Source organism: Rhea americana, unplaced genomic scaffold (genome assembly GCF_003343005.1).
Source record: "Rhea americana isolate MKP2758 unplaced genomic scaffold, rheAme1 scaffold_37, whole genome shotgun sequence".
In the NCBI taxonomy this organism is placed as follows: Eukaryota; Metazoa; Chordata; class Aves; order Rheiformes; family Rheidae; genus Rhea; species Rhea americana.
Genome location: NW_028186501.1, coordinates 2107213 through 2131490, shown reverse-complemented (window position 1 = coordinate 2131490; position 24278 = coordinate 2107213). Strand labels below are relative to the sequence as shown.

At 44.3% G+C, this 24278-nt stretch overlaps 1 protein-coding gene and 1 long non-coding RNA gene across 3 annotated transcripts in view; one reads left to right on the top strand and one right to left on the bottom strand.

Annotated features, from left to right (window-relative positions):
• The window catches only part of LOC146591490 (uncharacterized), a 6110-nt gene extending 779 nt beyond the window's left edge, over positions 1 to 5331 (top strand). Inside the window, exons 2-4 of one of the 2 annotated variants that reach the window (XR_014896781.1) lie at positions 1177 to 3380; positions 4108 to 4203; positions 4932 to 5331. This is a non-coding gene — a long non-coding RNA (uncharacterized LOC146591490). Of the gene's footprint in view, positions 1 to 1176; positions 4204 to 4931 lie in introns of both variants that reach the window. The other variant, XR_014896780.1, reaches the window with a different exon arrangement.
• Positions 5332 to 6158: 827 nt separating this feature from the next.
• Positions 6159 to 7971, bottom strand: LOC146591489 (interleukin-5-like). The gene is given in 5 exon segments (XM_085312668.1): positions 6159 to 6260; positions 6479 to 6613; positions 7596 to 7628; positions 7793 to 7929; positions 7932 to 7971. Coding segments are annotated over 5 exon segments (447 nt in total).
• Positions 7972 to 24278: the final 16307 nt, after the last annotated feature.

The following is a 24278-nucleotide window of genomic DNA, read 5'->3' as shown; positions in this document are numbered from 1 at the left end:
GCTTCGCGAGTTCGGGTCCGCGGCGCGGCCCCGGCGGCTCTGTGCGGCCCCGGCGGCTCCGTCGCGGCCCCGGCCGTCTGGGCTGGTCTCTTGACAAGATGCGCCGCGGAACTTTTTTATTTTAACCATTTTTTTTTGGTAAACATTTTGCGTTTTTTCTGTGCAAGGAGTTTTCCTGACGTGCTAACGTCGGGGGGTGGTTTCCAAGCTCCTAACTGAAATAAATTTGCCGGTAAGGTGTTGCAGAGCCAGCCTGTGCGTGCCTTCGGCTCCAGCTCTGCCGCGCTGGCGCCCTGCGCCCGTCTCCCGGCGGCACAGCGCCCGCTGCGCCTGCGGCCGGGACCTGCTGCCCGGCCGGGGCTGGCTTTGCCAAGCAGCTCCCTGCACGGCCTGCGTAAGTCGTAGTGCGGATGCTGCGGTGGTAGCTTGGGGGAAAAACAACTAGGATTCTGCTTTTCAGGTGAATCCATTTGCTATTTTTAAGAGTTCCCATCTCTGATATGTGACTTGTCTTACTTGCCCAAGTATCGGAGGATGGTTTAATGCCGTTGTCCCGTACATATCTATCACCGGCATTTTCCATTTTTGTGTTGCATTCCACRTTCATTTGTTGTTGTGGTGATTCTCGTGGTGTTTTCTGTAGGCTTGTAAAATAGGAGTGCTGGTAAGGCCTTGCCTTTGCCTGCCAAGCTCCTCCGAAGTGCACGCACTGCTCCAATAAAATCTCACCCATGATCTTTTGCAGTAAGTGTTGGCATGCGCATGTTTAACGGGGTTTTATGCYGAGAGTGTGGCAAAGGGTTTATGCTTGTTATGCTAACGAACRTTTGTTTGCTAGTCAATTGCTTTATGGTTTTGGGTGGCACGCGAGGCCGGGAGTTCAGGCTGGTGCACCCGGTGCGATTCACCTCGCCGGGACTCTTCGCCTCCCAGGTCACTGGGCCGAGCGGTTTTGGCTGGAAATGTTGGTACSTAGCAGGGTTACGGAGGCAGGTATAACTATAGTTACCTGCTAAATACAGTCAGGACTTTAGCAGCTCTAACAAATCAGAATTACTATGAAAKCATTCAGTTATGTTAAAGGAGTACGGTGGCGTCGTTCTCTCATAGGGAGAATGTAGATTTAAAAAATGAGTAAAGTTTTTTTTTTCTTCTTCCTTTATCCTCTCTTCTCAGAGCTGAACCATAACTGCTGAAGTTGAGCTGTCAGCACGTTGCAGCCCACTGCTTCTGGGACCTCCCAGCTCATGGAGAACCATCTTGGCTTACATGGAGGGGAAAATGCGTTCCCACTGAAGCAAAAATGATCTAGTGCCTGGAACAGGGAAGACGCAGCCAGCGCATGTGCGCTCGGTTCCTCATTCTGCTCCGAGCTCTCTGCACTGTCCTCTCCCCATCGGCCACCGGAGCCAGGCAGCAGCAGTAGTCACCTGTCTTACGGGAAGAGCTTGTTCAGTAAGAGATCCCAGGAGGAAAGATAAGCAGCGCTACGTAGAAACGTGGCAAGAGCAGCCTGCCTTTGTGCTGGCGTAGCAGCCACTGCAGCGAGATCTCTGGGCTTGAGCTGATATGAGGGTAATAAAGTAATATAGAAAATAATAAAAGTATAAACAAAGATCAAATATTAGAAGAGGCAGTGTCATTAGGGATTTCTTTCAGAGGTTTTCTTGGATTGCTGTTGACATTTTGCTCATCCTCTTGAGGTAATACTTAGTGCTTTCTGCTTTTCAAGGCTGTAGCAGTGCAGCATTAACTGTTTGTTTATTGTTTTGCTTTTTGGCACAGTTGAGCTCTTCAGAAATGACTCTGTGGTATTAAAGCTCAGCCCTGCCTTCGCTCACGGTATCCACTTGTAGCACTCTYTGGTGTTGGGGGTGGCAGATAGGGCCACTGTTGGTTTGCAGGCCAGGACGTTCCCTGCGTTTGGGGTGAGATGCCTGGGAATGGGGTGACAAACCTGCAAACCAGAGGAGCATGCAGTTCCCTGTGGTGGTCACAGCTTGCACATCTCTTTGCAAGCACTCAGGTTGATGGACTGTATTGCAAAGTGCTTGAAATTTTGTTGCTGGGAAATGACAGGCATTTTGCTTCATGTTCTCATTGCATTTTTGGAAGCTTTTCCCCGAGATCCACATGTTTCTATTTCTAAAGGACTGTTCTCCTATGTGACGCATCCTGCCTGGTGGCTGGGCTGCTCTCTGCAGCTGGGCTCAGCTGCGTGGGGGCCTGGGCGAGCTGCTGCGGTGGGGCTGGGCGCACGGCGCTGTCTGGGGCCGTGCGCGTCGCTGCTGTGCTGCCGCGCCAGCAGGCGCTGGGCCAAAACGCGTGCTCACGAGCGAACACCCCGGCGGGGGCTCCCCTTCGCGCYGCTCACCCTGCGGCTTCAGCAGACGTTCCCTGTCCCCTGCCTGGTCCTGGAGAAGCCGTGCCCCTAAATGAGCCGGGGGACAGGAATGCCGATAGAAGGGATCTTCCAGCTCGAGTGCAGACTAGCTGCATCTRCGTGAGAGTTACTCTTGGAAAGCAGAAGAAAAATTGCAGCTGACTGGCTTAAATTCATGCCGAGTGCAATTCCCTAGAAGCCACCGAGCTGCCTGCGGATGCAGTTTATCCGTTGTATCCCATCGCCCCGGCCTTTCGGATTGCTGGCCACCTCCCAGGCCGCCTGTGCTTCCTGAGGCTGTTTGCGGCGTCGGGGGACGCTGGGAAGGGGCAGCGCGGGAGCGCAGGATGGAGCAGGGATGGCAGGTGACCCTGGGCATGCTGCGCCCTCAGGGGCCTCCATCTGCCCCGCTGCTTCCTCGCCTTTCCAAGGGCTGCGGTTCAAAGGCTGTGTCAGGGAAAAGACTGATTTCCATGATGTGACGTTGGAGAGAGAGGTCTGTTTTGGAGTCGGGCTGAATGTTGACACCCCCAAAATGGAAAAGGCTGCAGCAGCCGGGAGCTGGACTGGGTGGGAGGCAACCTTGGGCAGTACCTGTCCTCCCTTTCCCCTCTGCAGAGCTGTTCCCAGTGCAGTTAGCAAGCGTGCAAGCCCTTGCTAGGATTAACTTCATTACTTCTTTTTTTTTTTTTTTTTTTTTTTAATCCCCCTCTGTTCTTTCCACCGGGAAAATAGCCGCAGAGTCCCGCTCGTCCCTTCGGGGACAGTGCTGGTGGCAGCGTCCGCATTTTTGGTCTCCTGCTGCCACCTGCCGCCAGCGGCCCGGGCTTCGCAGGCGAGCGGCCGCTCAGCGCTGGGCTTTGCCCCCGCGCCCCCCCGAGGAGACGGAGGCTCTTCTGCACCGCTGCCGGCAGCTGTGGTTGCTCACCTCATCAAACAGAGCTGAACTATGAACCTTGGGTGAAAGCTGGCTGATAACTGTTGAAAACACTGGAAAGTAAGTGTTCAAACAACAAGATATGCTCTGCATATCTTTTCTAGAATCACCAATATTCTTACTGTGCTTGAACAAAGATCTCTAGTGATGTCTGAAAAAAAAAAAGGAGTTAAGCAGTGATATCTGCTGTCAGGAGAAGTTAGAAGAGGAAATCCAGGACAAATGGAACCAAACGGTTGGAAATTCTCTGCTACAAATTCCTTTTCAGTAGCTCATGTGTCCAGATGGTGATCTAGCAGATTGAAAGCAGAATCACTGTTGTGCAGGATGAAAGAGTCCAAGGAATAATTTGGAAAAAAAAAAAAAAAAAGAATTAAGGGTAAATTATTTCTTGACCTTTTCCAGAAAAAGCTTCCAAACAGTTTGTAGAGGCAAAGCAGCACCTAAAAGGAGCACTCAGAAAAGGGCAAGTTTTACTTTTCCAGTGGAATCCTCCCCTTTGAGATTTCTTTTGGCCATGCTTTTATCAGATTGTTGAACTATTGCTAACGAATAGACTTTTCTGCTCCTTGTCTCCCTTATCCGAAATGAGCGTTGTCCCTGCTGCCGTGTCCTCGCATGTGATGTCCCAAGGAAGCGTTGCAACTCATTGGGGTCGGATCTTCCCTTAGCTTTTGTTCATGTAAAAACTTCAGAGATCTTGTCTTACCCCAGTTCAGACTGAAATCCTGGAAATTTTTTTTTCCTGTTTTTTTAATTAAATTGTTATTTTTTAAATCGTTTCTAGTGTATGTCACTTTTCCTTGCCTGCTTGGGGTGTGGGACCGGGAGGATCTGTTCGCTCCGAACAACGTACAGTTAGCGTGGGAAGAACCTGCTGCCGGTATCCAGCTTTTATTCCCTTGCTTTATCGACCTACGTATGCTTCGTTCTGACATCCCACTTCCAACGTTTTTAGTTACAGCTCGGCACTTTGCAGTCTGCGCGTGCGGAGGGATYGGAGCCCGAGTCACCAAAACCCTCGCCAGTGCCAGAACCAGCCCGACGCAGCTTTCCGATTAAACCCTTTACTTCTTGTCCTTCCCCTGGCAGGCATCTCGCCTCCAAATATTCACCCCTTGGAAGCGAGCAGTGGCGCGTCCGGCAGGGGCTGCTCCCGCCCTCCTCCGCACCCAGGGGTGCCCGGCCCGGCCTCGCGCCTCCCACTCCCCGCTCTGCCGGGGRAAACCTCGCTCCCTCCGGCGGAGGGGCTTTCCTGAGCTTCCCCGCGTCCTTCGCCCCCATCCCGCAGCGCAGTCCCAGCTCCGGTGAGCGCCGAGACGCTCCGCTCGGCTCCTGGGAGCAGGGTGCGAAGCTTTTCTGCAAAGGCAGGGGTTTGTGAGGGTTTACTTGGGAACGGCGAAGACGACGGATTCAACTGGGGGGATCTGAAGAGAGTCAGGCCGGGCGGGTGGGATGGGCGGCAGGGGATGCTCCGAAGACGCTGGCAGGGGCCGTGTCCGAGAGCGCGAAGAGCCGCCCGGCCAGCTCGCAGCTCGCCGCTGCAGCGAGCAGCTCGGGTAGCTGGACTGGGTGACTGGGTTCTTCCCCCTTTCTTCTAATTTTTTAAAGGTGAAGCAGAGAAAGCAATCAGCTTTTCCATGCCCAGCCCCTTGGTCGCCACGGGCCRTCGTTCGACGCTCTGCAGAGCGCTAGCGCGGTGTCCTGAGCAGCTCCGTCAAAGCAGGCCAGYGCCCCGAAGGGTCTCCTTGCAGCCCCCCGCTCGATCTGCGCATCGTTGGGAGTAAGTAACCCTAGCAATACGATAGCTTGTTCATCTCAAGGATCTAATTCTGCCGATGATCAGAGATTCGGCAGTGGCTAGATTTGCACAAGCATGAGAATAGCTTGGAAGAAATTTGTGGAAAAAGGGCAGAGGTACACATTTGTTCATCTTATTAAAAGCAGTAAAAATACAGAATAAATATTTTATTTGAAATACATATATCTGTAAAAGCTTATGCAAAACATAAAAGGTGCAATATTATGTGAATACGACTTTCCTGGTCGTCCTGATTTCAAAGCAGTGGCAAAGCTGTCGCTGTACTGGAAGAGTTCAGCTGATACAGTCGTACCGACCAATCCTCCCCGCTGCGGAGCGGTGGGATCGTGGTGAGGTTTTGCCGGCGTAGCCAGGACCAGTTCCCTGAGCACGACCCACTCTTCCAGCCACGTCGCTCGCGTGCTGGTTCCTGGGCTGTGCGCGGGCTCTCGCGCGGCCGGGAGCAGCGCCCGGTGCGGGCTGGCGGCTTTGCCCTCCAGCCTGAAAGGTGAGCGATTCCCGGGGTGTCCCGCGGAGCAGCCGCGGCTCCTCGGCCGTCCGCCTCGAGGAGGCGGCGAGGGGAATGCGGCCGCACCGCRCCGCACCTCCCAGAGCCAGGCTCCGCTCGGGGCACGGCTCGTGAAAGCCCCGGCGCCGCGCCGCGGTTGAGAGGAGGCAGGCAGCRCGCAGCAGCGGCTGGCGCTCGCATGCGCCCGGGCTCGTTCTTGCTGTGACTGTTCCGCAATTAACTGCAGCGAATCTAAACTTGACCTTTCCACGTGAAACTAAAAAGCTTCCTGAGCAGTCAGGTAGTTGCATAATACTCTGGGCTTTTTGCTTTATCAAGCATTTAAACTTGCATCTGAAAATACAAGTGACATTTTGCCACTGATAATTTCAGAGATTACRTTTCCGATACGACCAACTGCGGAACCGCTGGAGACGGAGATGTGCCCTTCTCGATGTAAACGCAAAGAGTACTTCGAAAACGAATACACATTTTACTGCTTGTTTAAATTTACAGCAAATCCTAGAAACTAATAACTTCTTACTCTTGGGTTTCTTGATGATTTTCGGATGAACGTTGTCAGTTTTTCTATGAAATGTTTGGGGTTCTTTCTTTCTGTATCACATTCCTCCTGAAAAATTAATCCAAAAAAAAAAAAAAAAGAAATTGTTTAATATGCAACGATTAAAGGGTAGAAATGTGAAACAATACCAGGATTTCTTCTTGCCTTTACTAAACAAAACTGATTCCGTTTTGTGTAGCAATAAGGGTTGGGCTGTGAGTCGTGGACCGTGTTTTAATTGCTTGCCCTGCTGCATGATCTCTGATGCAGTAGAAAGAAATTCCTACCTCTGCTCCCAGGTGCAGTGTGAGCGATTGCTTCAGTTTTTCAAATTTTTGGAAAAAAGCACCAAATTTTTTCATATCCAGATTATTTTTCAACAGTTCCGTTCCTTCAAAGATTTTGTTCACACAGTTTGCATTCTAAGAAGGAAGAAATGACAAAACTGAAACACACAGAGCTGTAACTGTGGGCTGCAATTAGTTCATTAAAAATTATCTTGATTTATAGTCAATGAGCTGGGTGACAAATTGCGTTACCGACTTGGGGACTCATATCTGGAAATGATTTAGCCGGGATTCGCCCCCCAGAGCCGCGAGCGCCGGCCGCGCTGGCGCGGAGCGACGCGAGCCCGGGGCGGAGCAGGGCGGCGGAGGTTGCWCTTCTCCGGGTTTTAAGACATCGGCTAAGGGCAGGAGCACGAGGGAGCTGCCGTCGGAGGCGAGAGGAGGTCGGAGGTGAGGAAAACCCTGCCTAGCAGAGGAGCGACGCGTGGAGCGGGGCGCCGCGCCGGCGCGTCCCCGGGCGCCGCCGGGGAGCGCGCAGCAGGATCGGACCTCGCTAGCAGAGGCCGCGTCGCGGGAAAGCGGCTCTTTTTAAAACAACGTCGTTCGGGCAAGACGCGGTAACGCARCCGTTCAGTCCTGTGACTACCGCTGAGGATACACACATCCATCTCGAAAAGCAGACTAAACATCCCGGTACGAGAGCGAGTCCTTGGGCGAGCAGGGCGCGGGCGGGCGGGCGCACCGCGTCGGTGCCTCTCTTTCCTTCTTAATTGCCTTTCGTCAAAAAAGTTGCTTCACAAAATCACTAGTGGGCGTGGGTGTGCTGGTCTGCAGGAGGTTCATAAAAGTCTAACCCAAGATTAACCTTTATCCCTGGCTACTTTTATGTCACTGTATCTGAACRTTTTTAATAACGTTGTAATTATCTTACTGCATCTTCCTTTAAAATGTACTTGTTTGTATAAAAATAGCAYTGAAAGTGCAAAACTCTTAAATTCAAAGAGAGTCTGAAATACAAATTGAGTACTTCAGGGAGACAATTTTAAGACTATCTCTTAGTTTCAGATGACTAAACTTAGGAGAAGGTTAAGTTTATTTAAAAAGAAGTTTTACTCACCTCTGTATGAAGTGGAGTTTCAATCCTCAAATTCTGAAAAAGAATATATTAAGTAAGACTTTCAGATATTTTCTTCATTAACYGTAGCAAGAATACGATGTTGCGTTAATAGATGGCTCGCCTTTTCGTGAAAGTTAAGAGAACAAGACGATTAAACATCCCGGGTTTTAMATCAGAAAAGTGTATTTTGAGCTTACCTGAGCATCCTCTGTGACCGAGTTATAAATCTGCTCCAGCAAGGCCAGCAGCTCGGCTGCGCCGCTCGCGTGGGGAGCAGCGCAGACGCCGGTAGCCAGCAAGATGAAGCACAGCCGCGTCTGCATCGCCCTGACGTCTCGGAGCATCTGCGAGTGCTCCGGGACCGATCCTCTACCATTTTATCATCTCTCTAGAAGGAAATGATCAGTTTAGGGTGATTTTTGAAACTGATAAAAAAATGCCACTTGGTGAGATTTTTCTGGAAGAGAAAGTTTCCAGTAAATTTTGTGCTTCGTCTTTGGGCGTTCTCCTTACCCAATCAGCATTTCTGCAGAAGTAGGTAGCAAAGAGGCAAGGATGTGGCCTTTTAATGTTAAAATCAGTAAAACGAATAATGACCCGAGCCATGCCTACGTCTCCGGCGCACTTCTCCAGAAATCAAAGGCTGCTTCCCTGATAACAGCGTTCAGCCTCCCGGCACGCAGCGAGGAGAGGCTCGGGGGGGGGGGGGTGAAAATCCTGCAGGAAGAAAGAATGTGGACTGTCGCCTGGAAAGGCGAAGAGCAGCGTTTGTGCAACRGCCCGGCCCCGAGCTCGCCTCCGACGAGAGCCGGCCGTCGGCCTTCGCTCGGTGCGATGGCGGCGCGTCCCCGCGGTGCGCTCGCGGAGCAGGCGGATGCCTGCCGCGGCCCCGAGCCCGCCGCCGCTCCCTCGCGGGCCGCCCCTGCCGCTTTTTTGTCCCCGCTCCGTGTGCATTTGGTATTTCAGTCGCTTCTACAGCATCGCAGCGCTGTCCGAGAGCGTTATACCAGTGGGGCGCTTGCTTTTCTTTGGCTTGGTGAATTTTTGTTGTTTAATCAGGAATTCTCAAGAACTCCGTGTTTTGCAGTTCCCGAGAAGCAGATAAGCTTTTCTGTTACAAATGCCAAGCGTAAGCTGGTCTTTCTTCAGGAATCTGGCTGGCTCCCAAAAAAAGCGAGGTTTGTTCTTCACCTCTGCATGATCATTGAGCCTTTTTRTTAATTACTCCAAAATGGTACGGTCTGGTTGCACAACTTCATTTTTTGCCTCTTCCGCTGGAGATAGCACCAAACTGTGCAAGTGTCATTTTTTGTTTTTTTTTTGTTTTGTTTTGTTTTTTTAACCTTTTAAGCTAGCTCAGTGTGCCTGCACAATTTGTAATCACATATTCCAGCTTCAGATTCCTTCCTGGTCTGATAGAGTTTTTTTTTAACATGTGGACGCATGGCAAAGAGGGTGAAGGACAATGTAAGAACAAGATAGGACAGCGCGAGCAGGTAGAGATCCTTACCCCGGAGATGCTCCACGCACCATTCATCTCTGTGGCTCTACGGTTAGTCTGATTTGTGGATAGGGGCAGTGTGAACACACTGCAAGCACTACTAGTAGTGATAATCATAATAAAATGCAAAGTAAATATTTCTGAAGGAACTTTGAAGGGTGGAGAAAAAAAAAACAGGTGAAATCCCCATGAATAACTTRTAAGAACTGAGCAAGTTAAGTCTGCAATTGCATTGTATTCACGGAGTCCTTGTGCGTCCCGGGAGGCCTGGACTCACATGGATGACCACCCTGGCAGGGGAGGCAAAGCCATCTGGGCTAGCAGAGGCCGGATCAGCCCCGCAGTGCTGTCCTTGTCCGTGACCCATGAGAACAGGCACTGGTCGAGTGTGGTGCTCCGCCTTGGAAGAGGTTGATAGGCTAGACCAGCATGGAGATTGCTGGAGCATTTTCACGTCTCCTTGAACCTCATGGTGGCTCGGTTGCATGTTCTTGTGCAGGTGCCACCGCCGGCACGTGGCAGCACCTGGATCGCAATAGGAGCTTTCAGCACTTGTTGCTTGACATCAACTACAGYACCGAGCTGCTGAACTAACAGTGTCATGAAGCCTCCGCAGCAAACACTGCAGCTATGAGCCCTGCAGTTCCCCGGGGAGGTGGACTTAAAACGATATGCAGGAACTAACGAGCTGTTGTACATTACTGTCACCTTAGTGTCTTTTTGCTGGCCTCATTAGCTTAAAGCTGCAGCTGTTTGCAGTAGCTGGTTTTGCTCATTCATCTAGATAAGCAAGAAGTTGTGATGCTCAGATAAGGCTTATTTACTAGCAGACTAGGTTGGTGCAGCATGGAGACCACGCAGTAACTCGCGCCTTTCTAGCTTGCCAGGCTCAAGAAAGTGGAAACTTCTGAAAATATGGAAACAGACTTYGATGACTTTCCTGGAAGAACTTTCCCCTGAAGATGGCAACGTCTACTTGAACCATTGACATTCCTCTGCATGGGTGCAGGTCGCAGCAAAAGTGGAGGAGTTAGATGGAGAAGCTTTGCAGAGTTGAGGTAAAGCTCTGGGGTGCCTTGGGGTGAGGAGGCCTGCGTGTGTCCTCCTCCTCTTCCCTTCCGTGTCCGAGGTGAAAAGAAGGGGAAAAGGGGCCTTGCAGAGCCCATCCCATCTCCGAACTGCATGTGGTGCAGCAGCCGTGCTGGCCAGGGTCAGCACGCTCTGGGGAGGGCTGCGTGAAGCGATGTGTGGGTGTTCCAGTGGTAAAGGAATGTGGTGGCAAAGGGTGTCCTAGAACAGTGACATTTGTGACAGACTTTGTGTTCTTTCCTCCCTTCTCTGCAAGGGCAGGCTGGAGGTACGAGTGGATCGGAAGGCTTTGGAACATACCGTCATTTGTTAAGTTCTCCTTAATAAACGGGTAACTTATGACTAATGTGATCTTGCATGTGGAAATTGCATTTCATCAGTTAACTTCAGTAGTAAATGTGATATCATTTGTTAAAGATAAGTGTTTCTTAGAAATTTCTTYGGTTGTCATAACATCTCAGTTGAGCTGCTGCTCTGTCAGGTACCATGTGGTCCCATGAGGATTTCTGTAGCAGCCAGTGCCGTATTTGGTCACATAAAAAACTGCAGCCTTGTTTTGTGGGAACAACCCTCCCACCTGGTTATTCTCCCCCCAGCTCGCAGGGCAGAAATGCTGCTCAGGACCAGAGACTGCATCTCGTCCTGCCTGGAGGGCCAGCTTAATTTGCACAAAAGGATAAGTGTCTTGATGGGGCCAAGAAGATTCCCAGAAATTGTTTATAGTTTCTATCAAAATACAAATATGCTAGTAGTAGTGAATTGTGGAAATGATCTGAAATGCCTTCTGCAATTAGTTATCTTTAAATATTTTGGGTTGAGGCCCTAGTTTAAAGCAATCTAGCTGAAACTTAGTTCTCTCTTACCCTGGCCGGCTTTATGGCCCCAACTTGGTCATCTCCTGTGGCTGCAGTGACTGTTTTACCTTTAGTTATATTCTCACCTCTTCCAGAGGGCAACAGAGAAAAGCGAGATAGGCACAAAAAGCAGATCACTAGCAGGGAACCTGGAGTCCCTGCCTGGAAGATGATGGAACTTGGAAGCTCCTTACCTTGGAAGCTAACAGATGAAATGCTGGAAAAGCACCCCAGAGCTATGCTGCCCAGAGCAGCAGTGCCCCGAAGCACCCTAAAGTGCATGGCTGCTTTTTTGAAAGTCAGTTCTAAGCCAGGAAAAAAAACAGAAATTTTGGAAAGGCTGGTCTTTATCCAAGTAACATGAAGCAAAATGTTTTCTTAAGAAATAGGCTGATTGGAGGAATGTTGTTTATGCTTTGGTAATGTTCTGTGGGAGTGATCATTCTCTGGAAACAACACGCGAAACATCTGACTACCTTTTCAGGAAGAGTGGACTTAACTCYGACCGGGAGATCGGAGCCTGCTGGACAGAGGTGTCTGGGCAATTCAGCGACACTGGTTTCTACAGGGTTATTTTAAATGCAGTATTTAAGCCTTTCACCAAATACAAGAATAAAGCACATAATGCAAGGATTAACCAAGGTTTTCGTTTTCACAGATACTCCCTTTCGCTTTGCCTGGACAGAGTGATCCACAGCAAGAAGCACCCACTTCTGCTGGTCCCTTTGGTGGCGTTGAAACGTTGTCTCTGTTGAAAGAAAAGAGGAAACGTTGCCCAGATGGCCCTGCTGGGTTTGTTTGCACTCCTTTCTTGCTGCTTCTCGAAGGCAAACCAAGGCAGAGGTTACACAGGTAAGAGAGGAGAACAGGGAAGAGAAGAACACGGTCTCTGTCTTGTGCTGGATAATGTCATTTTGGGGCCYGCTATGAGAGCCGCCCTCACCCCAGCTTCACGGCGCTGTTGCTCAGGGTGAGACACTTGCTCTAGGGAGGACGAAAGGGATAAGATAAGAATTAAAACAAGGGAAAGGGAGATGACGTGCAGAGGAGCTGGCTGCTCCCCAGGACTTAGTGAAAGCTAGGGGAAATGCTGATGTCTTTGGTCACTCTCTCTACATCCCAGTCTACAGTTATACCAGAAACGTTACCAGTGTCACGGGAAATGTGCGTGGGAATGGGCCAGAAGAGTTAAAAAAAAAAAGATCCCCGTGCTTGCCCACTGAGCCCTTCTGTACGCCTCCCCGGAGCAGCAGCGTTTAGGAAGTCGTGTCATGCTCGGTTCTTTAGATTTTGATCTTTTCTCTTGCAACTTTAAGATTTCTTATTGTTTCTAAAATCCTTTAGCTTGTCCTGTCCCAAAACGAAATTGGTAGGAGCCTGAAAACCTGTACAGCTTTTGTTTGTTTGCTGTCTGACTTTTATTGCTAAAGTGACAGGCTGAGTTTGAGTGCCCCGAAAGCCCTCCTCTGAAGAAGGAGCGCTGCTTTGGTGTGTGGTGTCCTCCTCATGCAGCAGTTTGAGTTTTTGCCTGCAAATCTTCAAAATGAAAGTTTGGAGGCTTTCCTTAATCACGTTTCTTTTTTGGAATATACACGCTTTTCCTATTCACTCCTAGGAGTGTACAGGGAATGCTGAATGTAAATTTGAAAGTTTGCACAAATCAGCTTCATAAACTCTTCTACAGCTTTTAACTCCCAGGACTCCTAAAAATCTTCATGTATTCAGTTTGAAATAGTATCGTTACTTTTTGTTCTAAAACGATTTTTCTGCAGGTTGGCCAGATTGATAATGACTAATGCACAGTGTTGGCAGTGGAGTCCTTGACGCTGGAACCCCACTTCTCCCACTCAGCCAGGCAGGATACTCTAAGATGTTCTAAAGGACCATAAATTGTCATTTTACCCTGGCAGCAGTCATTTCTGAAGAGCAGACACCATAAAACGAGAATTATAAGTGCTTCAAACGCTGTTGGCTGCGGAGTCTAGACTTCTGCTAACACAAGGAAAATGTTTCTCAAAGAGCAAAATGAAAAGAAATTAAGACTTCTCTGTTGCTCATCAAGGCAMATCACAGCTTTCTCTGTCAGTGAGAAGAGAAAAAAAATGAAGCACAGCAGATTTGGCATATTGTGGGGCGATAGCTGGAAATCTCAGAAGGGAAGGCCAGTTTCCTCAGGATCCTCAAAAACGCATGTACAGAGACTCCAGCTTGCTGGTGGCCTTTCACACAGGGCACTAACTGCATATCGCTTTCTTGTGATGGTCCTATTCCAGCAAGGGTCATCACAAAACCACAGTTCTACTGTGCAAAAATATTTTCATTAGTGTCCCTTTTCAGACCAGTGCTGCCTGTAGCACTGTGGCRGGTAGGAGCTGACTATACGCAAGGTTGCATGAAAACAAGTTGTATCAGGGCGCTCTTCTGCTGTAGAGCTGCCTTCACTCGTTAACCCCAGCGTGGTCTTTTAAGCAGTCAGTAGCATTTGTCTGTGTTCGTTTCATGAGTTTTAGCGTGGCATTAGTGAGCACTATCATCCCCACTCATAGGTATATACTACTTTTCAGCTTACACTTTTAAAATATTTTAACATACATTAGGAAGAAAGTTGGGTTTTTAGGGAAGAAAGGTGAGTTTTTAGCATGACATATAATAGTAGTTACAGTCACTCAACAATGTTTGGTTGAAAGATTTGTTGGTTTTTTTTATATATAGGATTATATGGTCCTTTGCAAACATTATTTTCTGTGGTAAAATGCTGAGTTTGATATTTTTCATTTTTGTGCAGMAAAATGAAATGAAGCATAAAATGAAGAAGAAACGAAGCTCTCCAGTGTTAGATCATTTATAGTTGCTGCATGTGGAAGTTGTTATTAAAGTACCTATTGCCCTCTCTCTGCTACAGGTCAGGTTTCCTGGCTTACTAAATCTCCAGAGATGCACAGTCATCTCCACAACAGCTGAGTTAAAGCTCCTGGGATGAGTCACAGGAGCACTGTTTAGAGAGATACCTTTAAATGTTAAGCTGTCTCAAAATTAARTATTTCAGTATTTCCCATGGTTGCYAACTCTCTTGCAGTGACCGAGCTGTGTGACCGGTCAGTATTCTTGCATTTCCTCTTTGCTTCTGTTTTTGTTCCTTTCAGCTACGATTTATAATTTCACAGTCTAATGGATTAAGCACTTTTACACTACTAATAACAATGATGTCTGGTTTCATCTTAACTTTTCTCAGTCACCAAGGCAGGAATCACTTTGCTAAGCCATTAGGACTTGAAGTCATCCTCAGCTCTCGGGTAGAGATCTCTTTTGTTTCTCTACTTCTCGTACTTTGGGTATTTGTTACAATCTTCCAAATGYACTTACCTGCTACAATCAGTTCCTYGAACATACTTTTGCTAAATTACTTATTCAAATGTCTTACTTCATAGGTGAGTTTCTATGACTTCCCCAAAACAAGTCGATGGCAACTATGTTTGACTTGCACAGTGCCCAGATTAAGCAGTTCCTCAAACTGCTTCAAGCCGCAAAAGCTAGACAGATGAATTCACAACCACACAGAAACCCTTTGCATTTGATTTTGAAAACATCATGCACTTCTGTGCATTAGCAAAAGTATCATTTTCCTCTCACACTTCAGATTCTAGAAGAATATAGTATCTTTATTTAGAAAAAATAAATCACAAATACATCTTTCACTTTATAAAAAAAATTATTGGAAAAAAAAAACAAATCCCATCTAAATTAGACATCATTTACTACTGTTTTTGTTTATATTGTTATAATTACCGTTAATATATTTCTACCACACTATACCTACRCAGGGTCTCATATTTGCCTGGCACTGTGCCAACAAAAACACATTTCCCTACTCTTTGCTCCAGAGWTTGAAAATAACTTGGGTTGAAAATAAATTTTGAGGTGGAGTAATATTMCAATAAATATGTTCTGTTTTCACAATAAATATATTAAATAAATAATGTTTATAATACTGATACACTGCAGTGCAGTTATGTTGCAGAATTTCAGGAAAGCACATTGATTTCAAACTGAATGAAACATATTTAAAAGTAAGCCTTTCCTCAATTTTTTCTCCCGACTTCAGAAAATAAAGATTCTGCCAATTTTGTAAACATTTGTGGTAGAACACACTTACGGATCTACCTTCTAATCTATATATTTTTGATTTCATTCACACAGTTTTATTCAGCCCTTTATAAATATATACTAAATACTATATCACACAAAATTACAATAGAATTCATAACTTTAAATACTTCTTTCATTCACTATCACTTCGAACATTACAACTCCATAACATACAAAAGCTCTCTATAAATTAAATAAATACATAAATACCTGYAGTAAGAAATAAAGCTATAAATATCTGATAATATATATAAAACATTCACGTTAAGGTTGTGCTGTCTCCTTGCGGGAGCTTTGCAGTATGCTGTCAGAACTAGCTCTAGTGTTGTATAAGCCACATGWCCAGCTAGAGGTGTTGCTAGTGTCCATCCATGGCTTTTCAAGCACAGTGGTTCTCTTCATTCAGCCTTTGAAAGAACTTTTCATAGCGCTTCAGGGCAGTCGGAAGTAGCACTTCTTTCATCTGACAGRAACCGTTTTCCTTAGGTTCCTATAATAAAAACAATAGATAATGGTAATAATAAGGATAACAACAATAATAAGAGTATATATTGCTGGAGAGTATTGGCTGTTGTTCAAGGCAATATTTTAATAAGAAAGAAAGATAAATCTTCATGAGTGAAATGAGAAAAGAAGACTTTTGAAGATCAGGAATATTTCTTCCTGACTGTGCAAGTTTCCTTAATAAGATGTGCTTAAGGCCGTTTCTTACTTCTATTTTGGCTAGTGACAAATTCAGGGTTCGTTTAAGGGTTCATATAAGGTAATACATCCTTTAGAAAACTGTGACTTCCATCCCTACTCCATGAACTTCAGGTAAGGATTTTCTATAAAAGCATTACTTAATGGCAGCCACGATGCTCAACACCACAAAATTAAGCATGTGCAAAGATAGTATCAAAATTTTGTCATTGATTTTAGTAGACCAGGATGCTCAGAGCTCTTTGATTTCATATGTTTTGAAAACATATGAGCCAGATTGGTCACWGTGATTTCAACTTTTTAATCTGTTTAATAATGCACAAAAAACTTACTATATATCTTTTGTTTAAATTTCTTATTATGTGGGCCATGTTTTTCTCCATCAGAGAAACATACACTGTCGTTTCGTTATTCTTGAAGTCTTTTGCTGATTTCAGCTGTTCCATGGTAGTATTAAGGTGATAATGCACACAGTTGCACTAAAAAAAAAAAACAGCAAAATTATATTCTGTCAAATGAGGTAAATTTTATCTCCCATTAAATTCAAAATCTAACTGTAGGCATAGCAAGAACAGAAATGATCTATTGTCTCTTGTATTTATTTGCATACARTTAGGGAAAGGGGTACTTTTCTCTTTTTTCTGAGATTTTGGRGGGTTAAAAATCTACAAGAGGAGAGAAAGGAACATGTAAAATTAAAACAAGTCATTAAAAAGGCCATACAAATCAACAATGGAACAAGAGCTGTAAAGAAGAATCAAATCTGTTGGTGATGTGGTTTCATAAATTGTAATGAGTAGCCCAGGAAGATTAGATCTGCTAATTACCTTTCATGATGTTGACTTCTAATTTTACTAACTTAGCTAGCATCTTCATGTGGAAGGACAGAAGCACCATACTCTTCTGTCTATAAAGTGCTGCTTTTCAACTCCTTTAAAATTGCAGACTCGTAACAATTTTCCTCTACAAATAGGCTGCCTTTTCTTAGTTATTTTTCATGAGCCTCTTGTAGCTCACAGAGCCTGAGGAATCTGCAGACCACAGATTGAAAACCACTGATCTACAAGGTTGTGTGTGACAACTTCTCATGSCTGCACGCTGTTTCCTTCAGTGACAAGCTCAATTATGTTTCACASTTAGCAGAAAGTCTACATCTACAGACTCTATGCTCTGTCACCTTAACTGTATTCATCTATTTACTGAGAGATAAGAACATTTCAGCATTGCCAGTATTAGCTATATTTACTGCCTTGCGCTCTAAATGAAAACAGGTCACATTTAGGGATCTATACAGTAGTCATACAGTAAGGATGCAAACAGTCTCAGCACTAAAAACTATCCATAAAAACTCTCYATAAAAACTTGAGACAATGACTTCCATAGGAATAAAACTAGGTCTCAAAGGCCYTGATCTCAAAATTTGTTATTTCTTTGCGTATCTTCATGCACACAAGGAATTTCRCTGATTTTAATGGAACTGCCCATGCACATACAGTTAAGCATGTGCATTCAATTTTTGTGCCTTACCCAATAATAGTCTCTCTGTTTCTCTCACAATCTGTTACAAAGYAGTATCATTTTCCAAATGATTAACAACAGCAGTAGTAAAGAACCTTTAGAAATCTTACCTTAAATCTGCCTGCTGGTACGTGAAGAAAGATCTAAAATTTAAAAAAACAAGATAGTGTTAGACGACACTTCTAAGTGACTGATACATTGTTAAGCATCTCTAACTACATATCATCTTCATCGGGTTTGCTATTTCTGAACTTCCTTTGGGGAAACAATTACAGCACCAGCTTCAGCGGAGAGGTTATCACACAGTGCCTTCAACATCTCAAGTTCAACAAACAGAAAACAGGAGACATAAACCAGAGCTGAAACTAGCCCATACTCAATTCTATATTTCCATCAAAAGACCTGTAGAAAARTAAGGGGAAAAGATAATGACCCACCTCATTGTTTGCCAGCTTCACTAAAACCTTGAAGTTTGTATCAAATTCTTCTATTGCACTGCYCATGGAGACAGATAGACAGCAACTCAACAAGAAGAAACAGAGTAACAACATTTTCACTTCCAGGAAAGCCATGTTTGATTTATGCCTTTCGAACACCAATGCAGCCTATATATATACTCATGTACACCTTGAATATTAAATTGAAGGGAAAATTTTCTCATATAGGAAAAGGCACAAGAGCACAGTGCTAATTATTATAGGCATTGTGGGATGCCTCAGTGGGGACAGGTTGGGAGTTTCCTCCTCTCTGACATCAAATAAGGGGAAAATACCTTTGTAGATAAGAGGTGTAAATTTCTTGCATGATATCAAAAACTCTTCACAGGAAATGGGAGCATTCCTTGTATAAAAAATATATTTATGTGGTATTATTCTTATTTTCGCATCATGTAAACAGATAGATGGAGATCTGGAAACCTAAGTAGCTCTTATATTGCACTCAATTAATATAACATCCTTTGTTCAATAGGATTTTCTAAGATAAACTGCAATTCCAGTTAWGGTAAGGAGGCATTCTCCTTCAAAAAAATAAAAGCAAATCTTTGAACATACACAGACCTCTACACCACCTTCCAAATGTGACTTCTTCGGCCTTTCTCCTCTCCCCTCCTTGTTCTGTGAAATTCAACATGTAAATACACAGCTAGGAAAAGCATGGCTGTAACTAGCAACAGCCAAATAGTAAAAGGTAGAAATTAGCAGTCCTGGCATCAAGTAAAAACTCTGTTTGAATTTAAAGAAGTCCTTCAATATTAGTGGAAAGATTGTACGTACTGAAAATACTGAAGTATGTGAAAGATTTAAAACATTTTTCAAATGCCTGCAAAGTTTATGTCAGAAGGCAAGAATCACTCACAAAAAGGTTATAACTTTCCAGCAAAATGAAACAAATCACTGAACAATCTGAGAGTCATCTGGTTTTCCATAGTATAGAAGCAACCTGCTTGAAGTCATGGAGACAAAGAAGATGTGCACAYGACAATACTCATTTCTTGATTCCTAAATTTATGAACAGATCTGCTTCATTCTTTTTAAAAATACTGTTAAAATATTTTAAATTTTATAAACAATTTTTGATATCCAAATCCCTATTATTGACTTAAGTTCAGCAAGAGAAGTGTAACTAGAGGTTAAAAATATCTTGAAAGAATCTTTTGATACTAACTGAAAGGCTATTGAAAAAGCCTTCAACACTAGGCTCATAGATGTCCTAGCTTAAGAGCACATAAAAGAAACACTAGTGACCCCTTGGCTGAAAATGTTTAGATGCTGGAAGAGCATGAGGGGAGTGATACAACACTTTCCTCTGTAGAAATCAGCATTTGACCACAGTTAGAGACAGGATGCTGGGTAAGAGGGACTTTTGCCTGACCTAGAATGGCCATTCTTTCACAGACGGAGAGCGAAAAGAAGCATTTATGACAAACATGGCAGAAGAAAAACTATGATCGTATGAAAAGTTTGCCTTACCMACAGTGTGGATATAAAGTATGCATTTAGTTATATTTCACAATAGTCATAGTTTTCTTAAAAGTAATTAACATGGGAATTGACATGTTTAGCATATCATATAGTAATAGAATATATATTTGTTATATTTAACAAAAATTAAAGGAAGAAACATTTATTCTTCCTCTATAGGTGAATAATCTAATTTTTATTGACTATCACTGGCGCCTGAATTATAGTATCCCAAGAATGTCCTAGCTGGTTTTGAACCAATGAAAAAGTTTGCCCCAAACTGATCATGTTCCAAGATGCCATACCACCTATGTATGATTTGGGGGAGGGACAAAATGCACAAGATTTTTAATAAAGCTAAAAGAGATTTCTATCCATCATCCATGGATAGAACCACAGCAGTTCTTTTTAATCACGGTATCAATGAGTCTTACGGAAGAATTTGAATAAAGAATGAGTGGTGACATTAGGGGCAGTACGTGGGAGTAGAGCGGAAAAAGTGTATGAAGGCACCTATGGGATAAGAGTCTCCCAGTAAGATGCCACTCACCCAGCTGCAGCAGAAAAATGAGATCAATGCGTAAGGTTCCATTGTCCAGATTACTAGTGCAAACACGTTGCACGTCAGACTTTGTGTCTATACTCATCCCGTACTTATTATCTACCACTGATGTGGTAGACCGCAAAGAAATTAGAAAGAAGACAGGATGATCTGGCTGGGTCTGTAAGTCTTTGGGAAGAATGAGTCCTGCTAGGGTAGAGGTAGGCGCCTGTGGCTTTCCTCCAGGCCTGACTTGGATCTGAACTGAATTTTCAAATCAGGAGTACAATAAAAATCTGCATCTTGCAATTCGCTGTGAGGTGATGCATTAAATTACACATAAAAGCAACTCAGACTAGTGAAAGCTAGCTCTTCTTTTATGTTAGCCTTTAGAACAAGTTTGGAAGGAGAGCTGTGTTAAAGACATACAAGTACAGGGTAATTAATGTAAGATAAAATGTAATATAGGTTGCCATAGATTGATAATGCTAAGCTGACTGGATATCCTTGATAAGACAGTTGATCCTCTAAGCAGAAGCATGTGGTATATTCTAGATGCCTGGATTTTAATAAAACAGGGTATCAAATGCTAAATTATTCATTAAACTGGAGAAGATCTGAAACTCTTCAGGTAGGTGAGTAGTTTACTGAGACAAGGCAAGAATAGTGTTGAAAAGGAAAGTTATCAGGCTGGAATAGGTAAATGTTGAATGTCCTAGATTTAGTCTCTCTGTACTATTGCCATTAATAATGCTGTTGATCAGGTGAACAGGGAACTTGGCTTGGTTATCTGCGAAAATGAGGACTGAGAATATATGCAGTCTATAAATAGATGAGGAGAAAAAACAGGAAGAAGAGTATCTAAGATACAGGACAATGTTAACAAAATAAAGGTAAAATTATAAAGGTAAATTTGAAAAATTATAAAATGTATAAATATATAAGATTTTTTTATTTTATAAATAAAAAGAAAATTCAAATGGGGAACAATCCAGCCATAAGAGGTTCAGACTGGAAACTAAAAGAAAGTTTGCATCACTAGTTGATCTTCTATCTAATGTTCCAACTAGTTTTAAAAGAGAGCTTGACAGATTTCTGAAAGGGATGACAAGATAATATGCACTGCATGGACTGGAAACAGTGAATCAGACTTCTGTTCCTCAGCCTTTCACTTTCATCCTTCTACATTTATAGATTTATATATTCTGAAAGACTGGTAACTATGCTGAGTGTCCATCAAAAATACATCACAGATAAAGAAATCATTCCCACAAAACAATCCTGCAGTAGCTCAGAAACTGATATTATGGTTTCTTATTGATTTTGAGGGGAAAAAACTGTGTGTGGAACAGAAAACTCTTGTGAGAAACAACTCTAACAACTAAGTCTGCTAATGAACAAATTTTGGAGAATACTCCAGAGACCAGATTTTGGTTCCAGAGTCTGGGTAGTCGAGTATCATCATCCAAAAGCAAGGCAGAAGAGCATGGCCACGGAGGAAGCAATAAGACACTGATGGCATTGTACTACTGAACAGCTGAATCATAATGCAGTTACATAGACACAAGGCAACACAAAAAATGGAGCATRATCTATCTAGAGGAGTTGCATCTGCTTCTGAAAGATGGATATGACTTTATCTTCGACTTCGTCAGCACTCATACAGCCTGTCTTGCCAGTAAGTCCCAACGAAGGGAGTACTAACCTCTTCTTGTCTCAAGAGCTGTAATGGCTGTAGTTGGTGTTTTACCAACCTCTTTCATAATCAAAAGAATTAGGATTATCACCAAACTGTAATCATAGACAAAGCCTGAAATGTTCGCCACAAAACCACCTGCTGGCTGCCTATTCATGATAAGGTCTAGGCTAACTTCATCTGTCATTTATGTTAGTCATTTTAATTGTAGATGACGGTAAGACTGAGTACAAAACRCTTTTTTCCGAAGTTTGCCTCTGTCATCTAACCATGAACTTGACTTGCTGCAAGACTTGCCACTTTGTTTCCTTTCATACAGGAAGCACGGCAAGCACTAAAATAAGCTGGTAAACTATTAATCAAATTCAGAGTTGACCAAAAGCTTAGGCAAATGAGACCTCTGGGACTGGCAGTTCACCTGGTTTACCTGCCGGTGAGATGGAGATGGCCTGGGGCTGCAAGGGAGAGGTTCACGTGTCACGGAGCATGCAGTGGCTGCAGCTGCAGGCACAGCCCGCCCCGCGTAGGGACTACCCCATCCTCGGCAGTAGGACAAGAAAGCCCTTGAGGAAGAAGGAAGTGGCCATCTTCTGACTTTTTGTCTCGGCCGGACCTTTCCCTCACTGAAAAATGACTAGCGATTGTTGACAAGAAACAGTTGTTTCTTGCAGTGGATGTAGGAGAAGGTTCATACGAGGTGGTAGAGGAAGCCTATAGGGCCTGGGAAGCAACAAACTCAAGCAGTAAGAGAGACCCTTTTTCCCATCTTGAAATTTCCTCTAGCCCCCCAAGACTGACCCCAAATTTCCCAGATCTCCCTCAAAACTCCAGTACTCCTTTCCCACACCTTTGTGTCTGCGAAGGTTCGAATCACCTCTGATTAAACAGTACTCAATGGCACTAACTGTGCAGTACCCAGAGTCKATGTGCTCCAGCTCTGATGATACAGCGCTGGACACACTGTATTATCCATATGGTGCTCTATCAGGTGTCTTCTTTATGCACTTTTTACTTGTGATCATTATTGCCATTATTTGGTGACATAAAATTGCAAAAGATTCACTTTCTCATAGAAATAATGACCATAGGAAAAATCCAGATTTGGCTTACAATTTCAGACTTTCCAAAATTCAGGGGTTTCCCTCAAATTCTTTTTCCAGAATTATGTTGAATGTACACAACAAACTGTGCCAAGATCAACAAAGTTAAGAATTTATATTTTCACAGGTGCCCAGGAAAGTATAGATAACGCTTGAGAACCTAACCAGCAGTGGTCAAAGTTTTTCGTTTGTAGGGGGAAGTGGTTATCTCTTTTCTCCATTTACTTCAGAGTAAGAAATAAACATTTTTAAGTGATTTGGACTTCTACATCCTCATCCTGGTGAACTCTGATAGTAACAGCAGCTCCGCCTCTGCAGTTTCTGTCATTAAATCCAATAATGGATATATATATTATATATATGATCCATTTGTCTCCTGTAACTGTTTCAAGTTGTACTACTTGTTTTGCTGGTGKAGCAGGACCTCTACTACACATGCACTAACCACTACAAAACATGCACCCTTGCTGGAGACAACAGCTCTGTTTTCATTTTTTCTTTGGTTTCCTCTTGTTTGTCGAAGAAACACAATTCAGGCTGTTAGTACTGTGATTATGAAAATATATCAGACAGATAGATGTAGTGGCAAAAGACTACATGGAACCTTGCCTACATTATTTAGCAATCTCCTTTCAGATACACACAGAAGGAATTTCTCAGTACTTTCTAACTGTGTTATCATTTAGTTGGGAAAAGGAGTTTTTCTTTGGGTTTCATTCCAGATTATATAAATTGCTAAAATCACTTGCATAAAAACATGAAGTTGCTTTTGCTCTTTGTTGACCAACAGGAATCTTTTTTCTTTCACTGCAAAAAGTTGTTGCAATAGATTTTCACATTCTGACAATCCACCTTTGCACAGGACCAACGTCGACCCGCAAGGAAGACTTTCAGATATTTGCGGGTAAGAAGTGGGATTGCTAATGGAGATCATATTGTTTCTTCACCAATGGCTTATACTACATGTCTAACTACGGATCACATTTTTATAGGCAGGTGTAAAATGTGAAAAAAAAAACACTATAGTCTGAGCGTACATTTCTACTTGGCGAAGGCCGCCCGTCTGGGCTTCATGCCGCCCGTGTTGCAGCGGTACTTCAACGATTACAGACATCTGTATTAAATATCTGAAACACAAAGGGGAAGTAGGAGGTTTAGTGGCTAAAATTGTTTATCTTGTGTAAGGGAAGGTGGCGTTATTGCGACGGACGCGATGGAAGGCTCGTAAATATTCCGCCTAATAGCACTTGTCCGAACGCTGACGCTTTTTCAGATCCTGCTAAGGTTTCAGCTTTGGAAGTATCTGACACCGCCGAGTCCAGTCGCTCCCGCCCTGGCCGTTTTCCACAGGGATTTGAAGGGAAACCCGCTCCCCGCTCGGAGCGCCAGCTCCGCTCGCCCGGCCTTCCACCGCGGCGCCGCTGCCCGCAGACAGGGACACTCCGCAGAAAGGCGCAAAAACGCCAGGGAGCAAAAACGGCTGGGGTGTTTGTGCGGAAAAAAAATAGAAAGAAAAAAGAAAATAAAAAGAAAATGACTGGTTTTGTGTTTAACGCTGCCTCGGAAAGGCCTCAG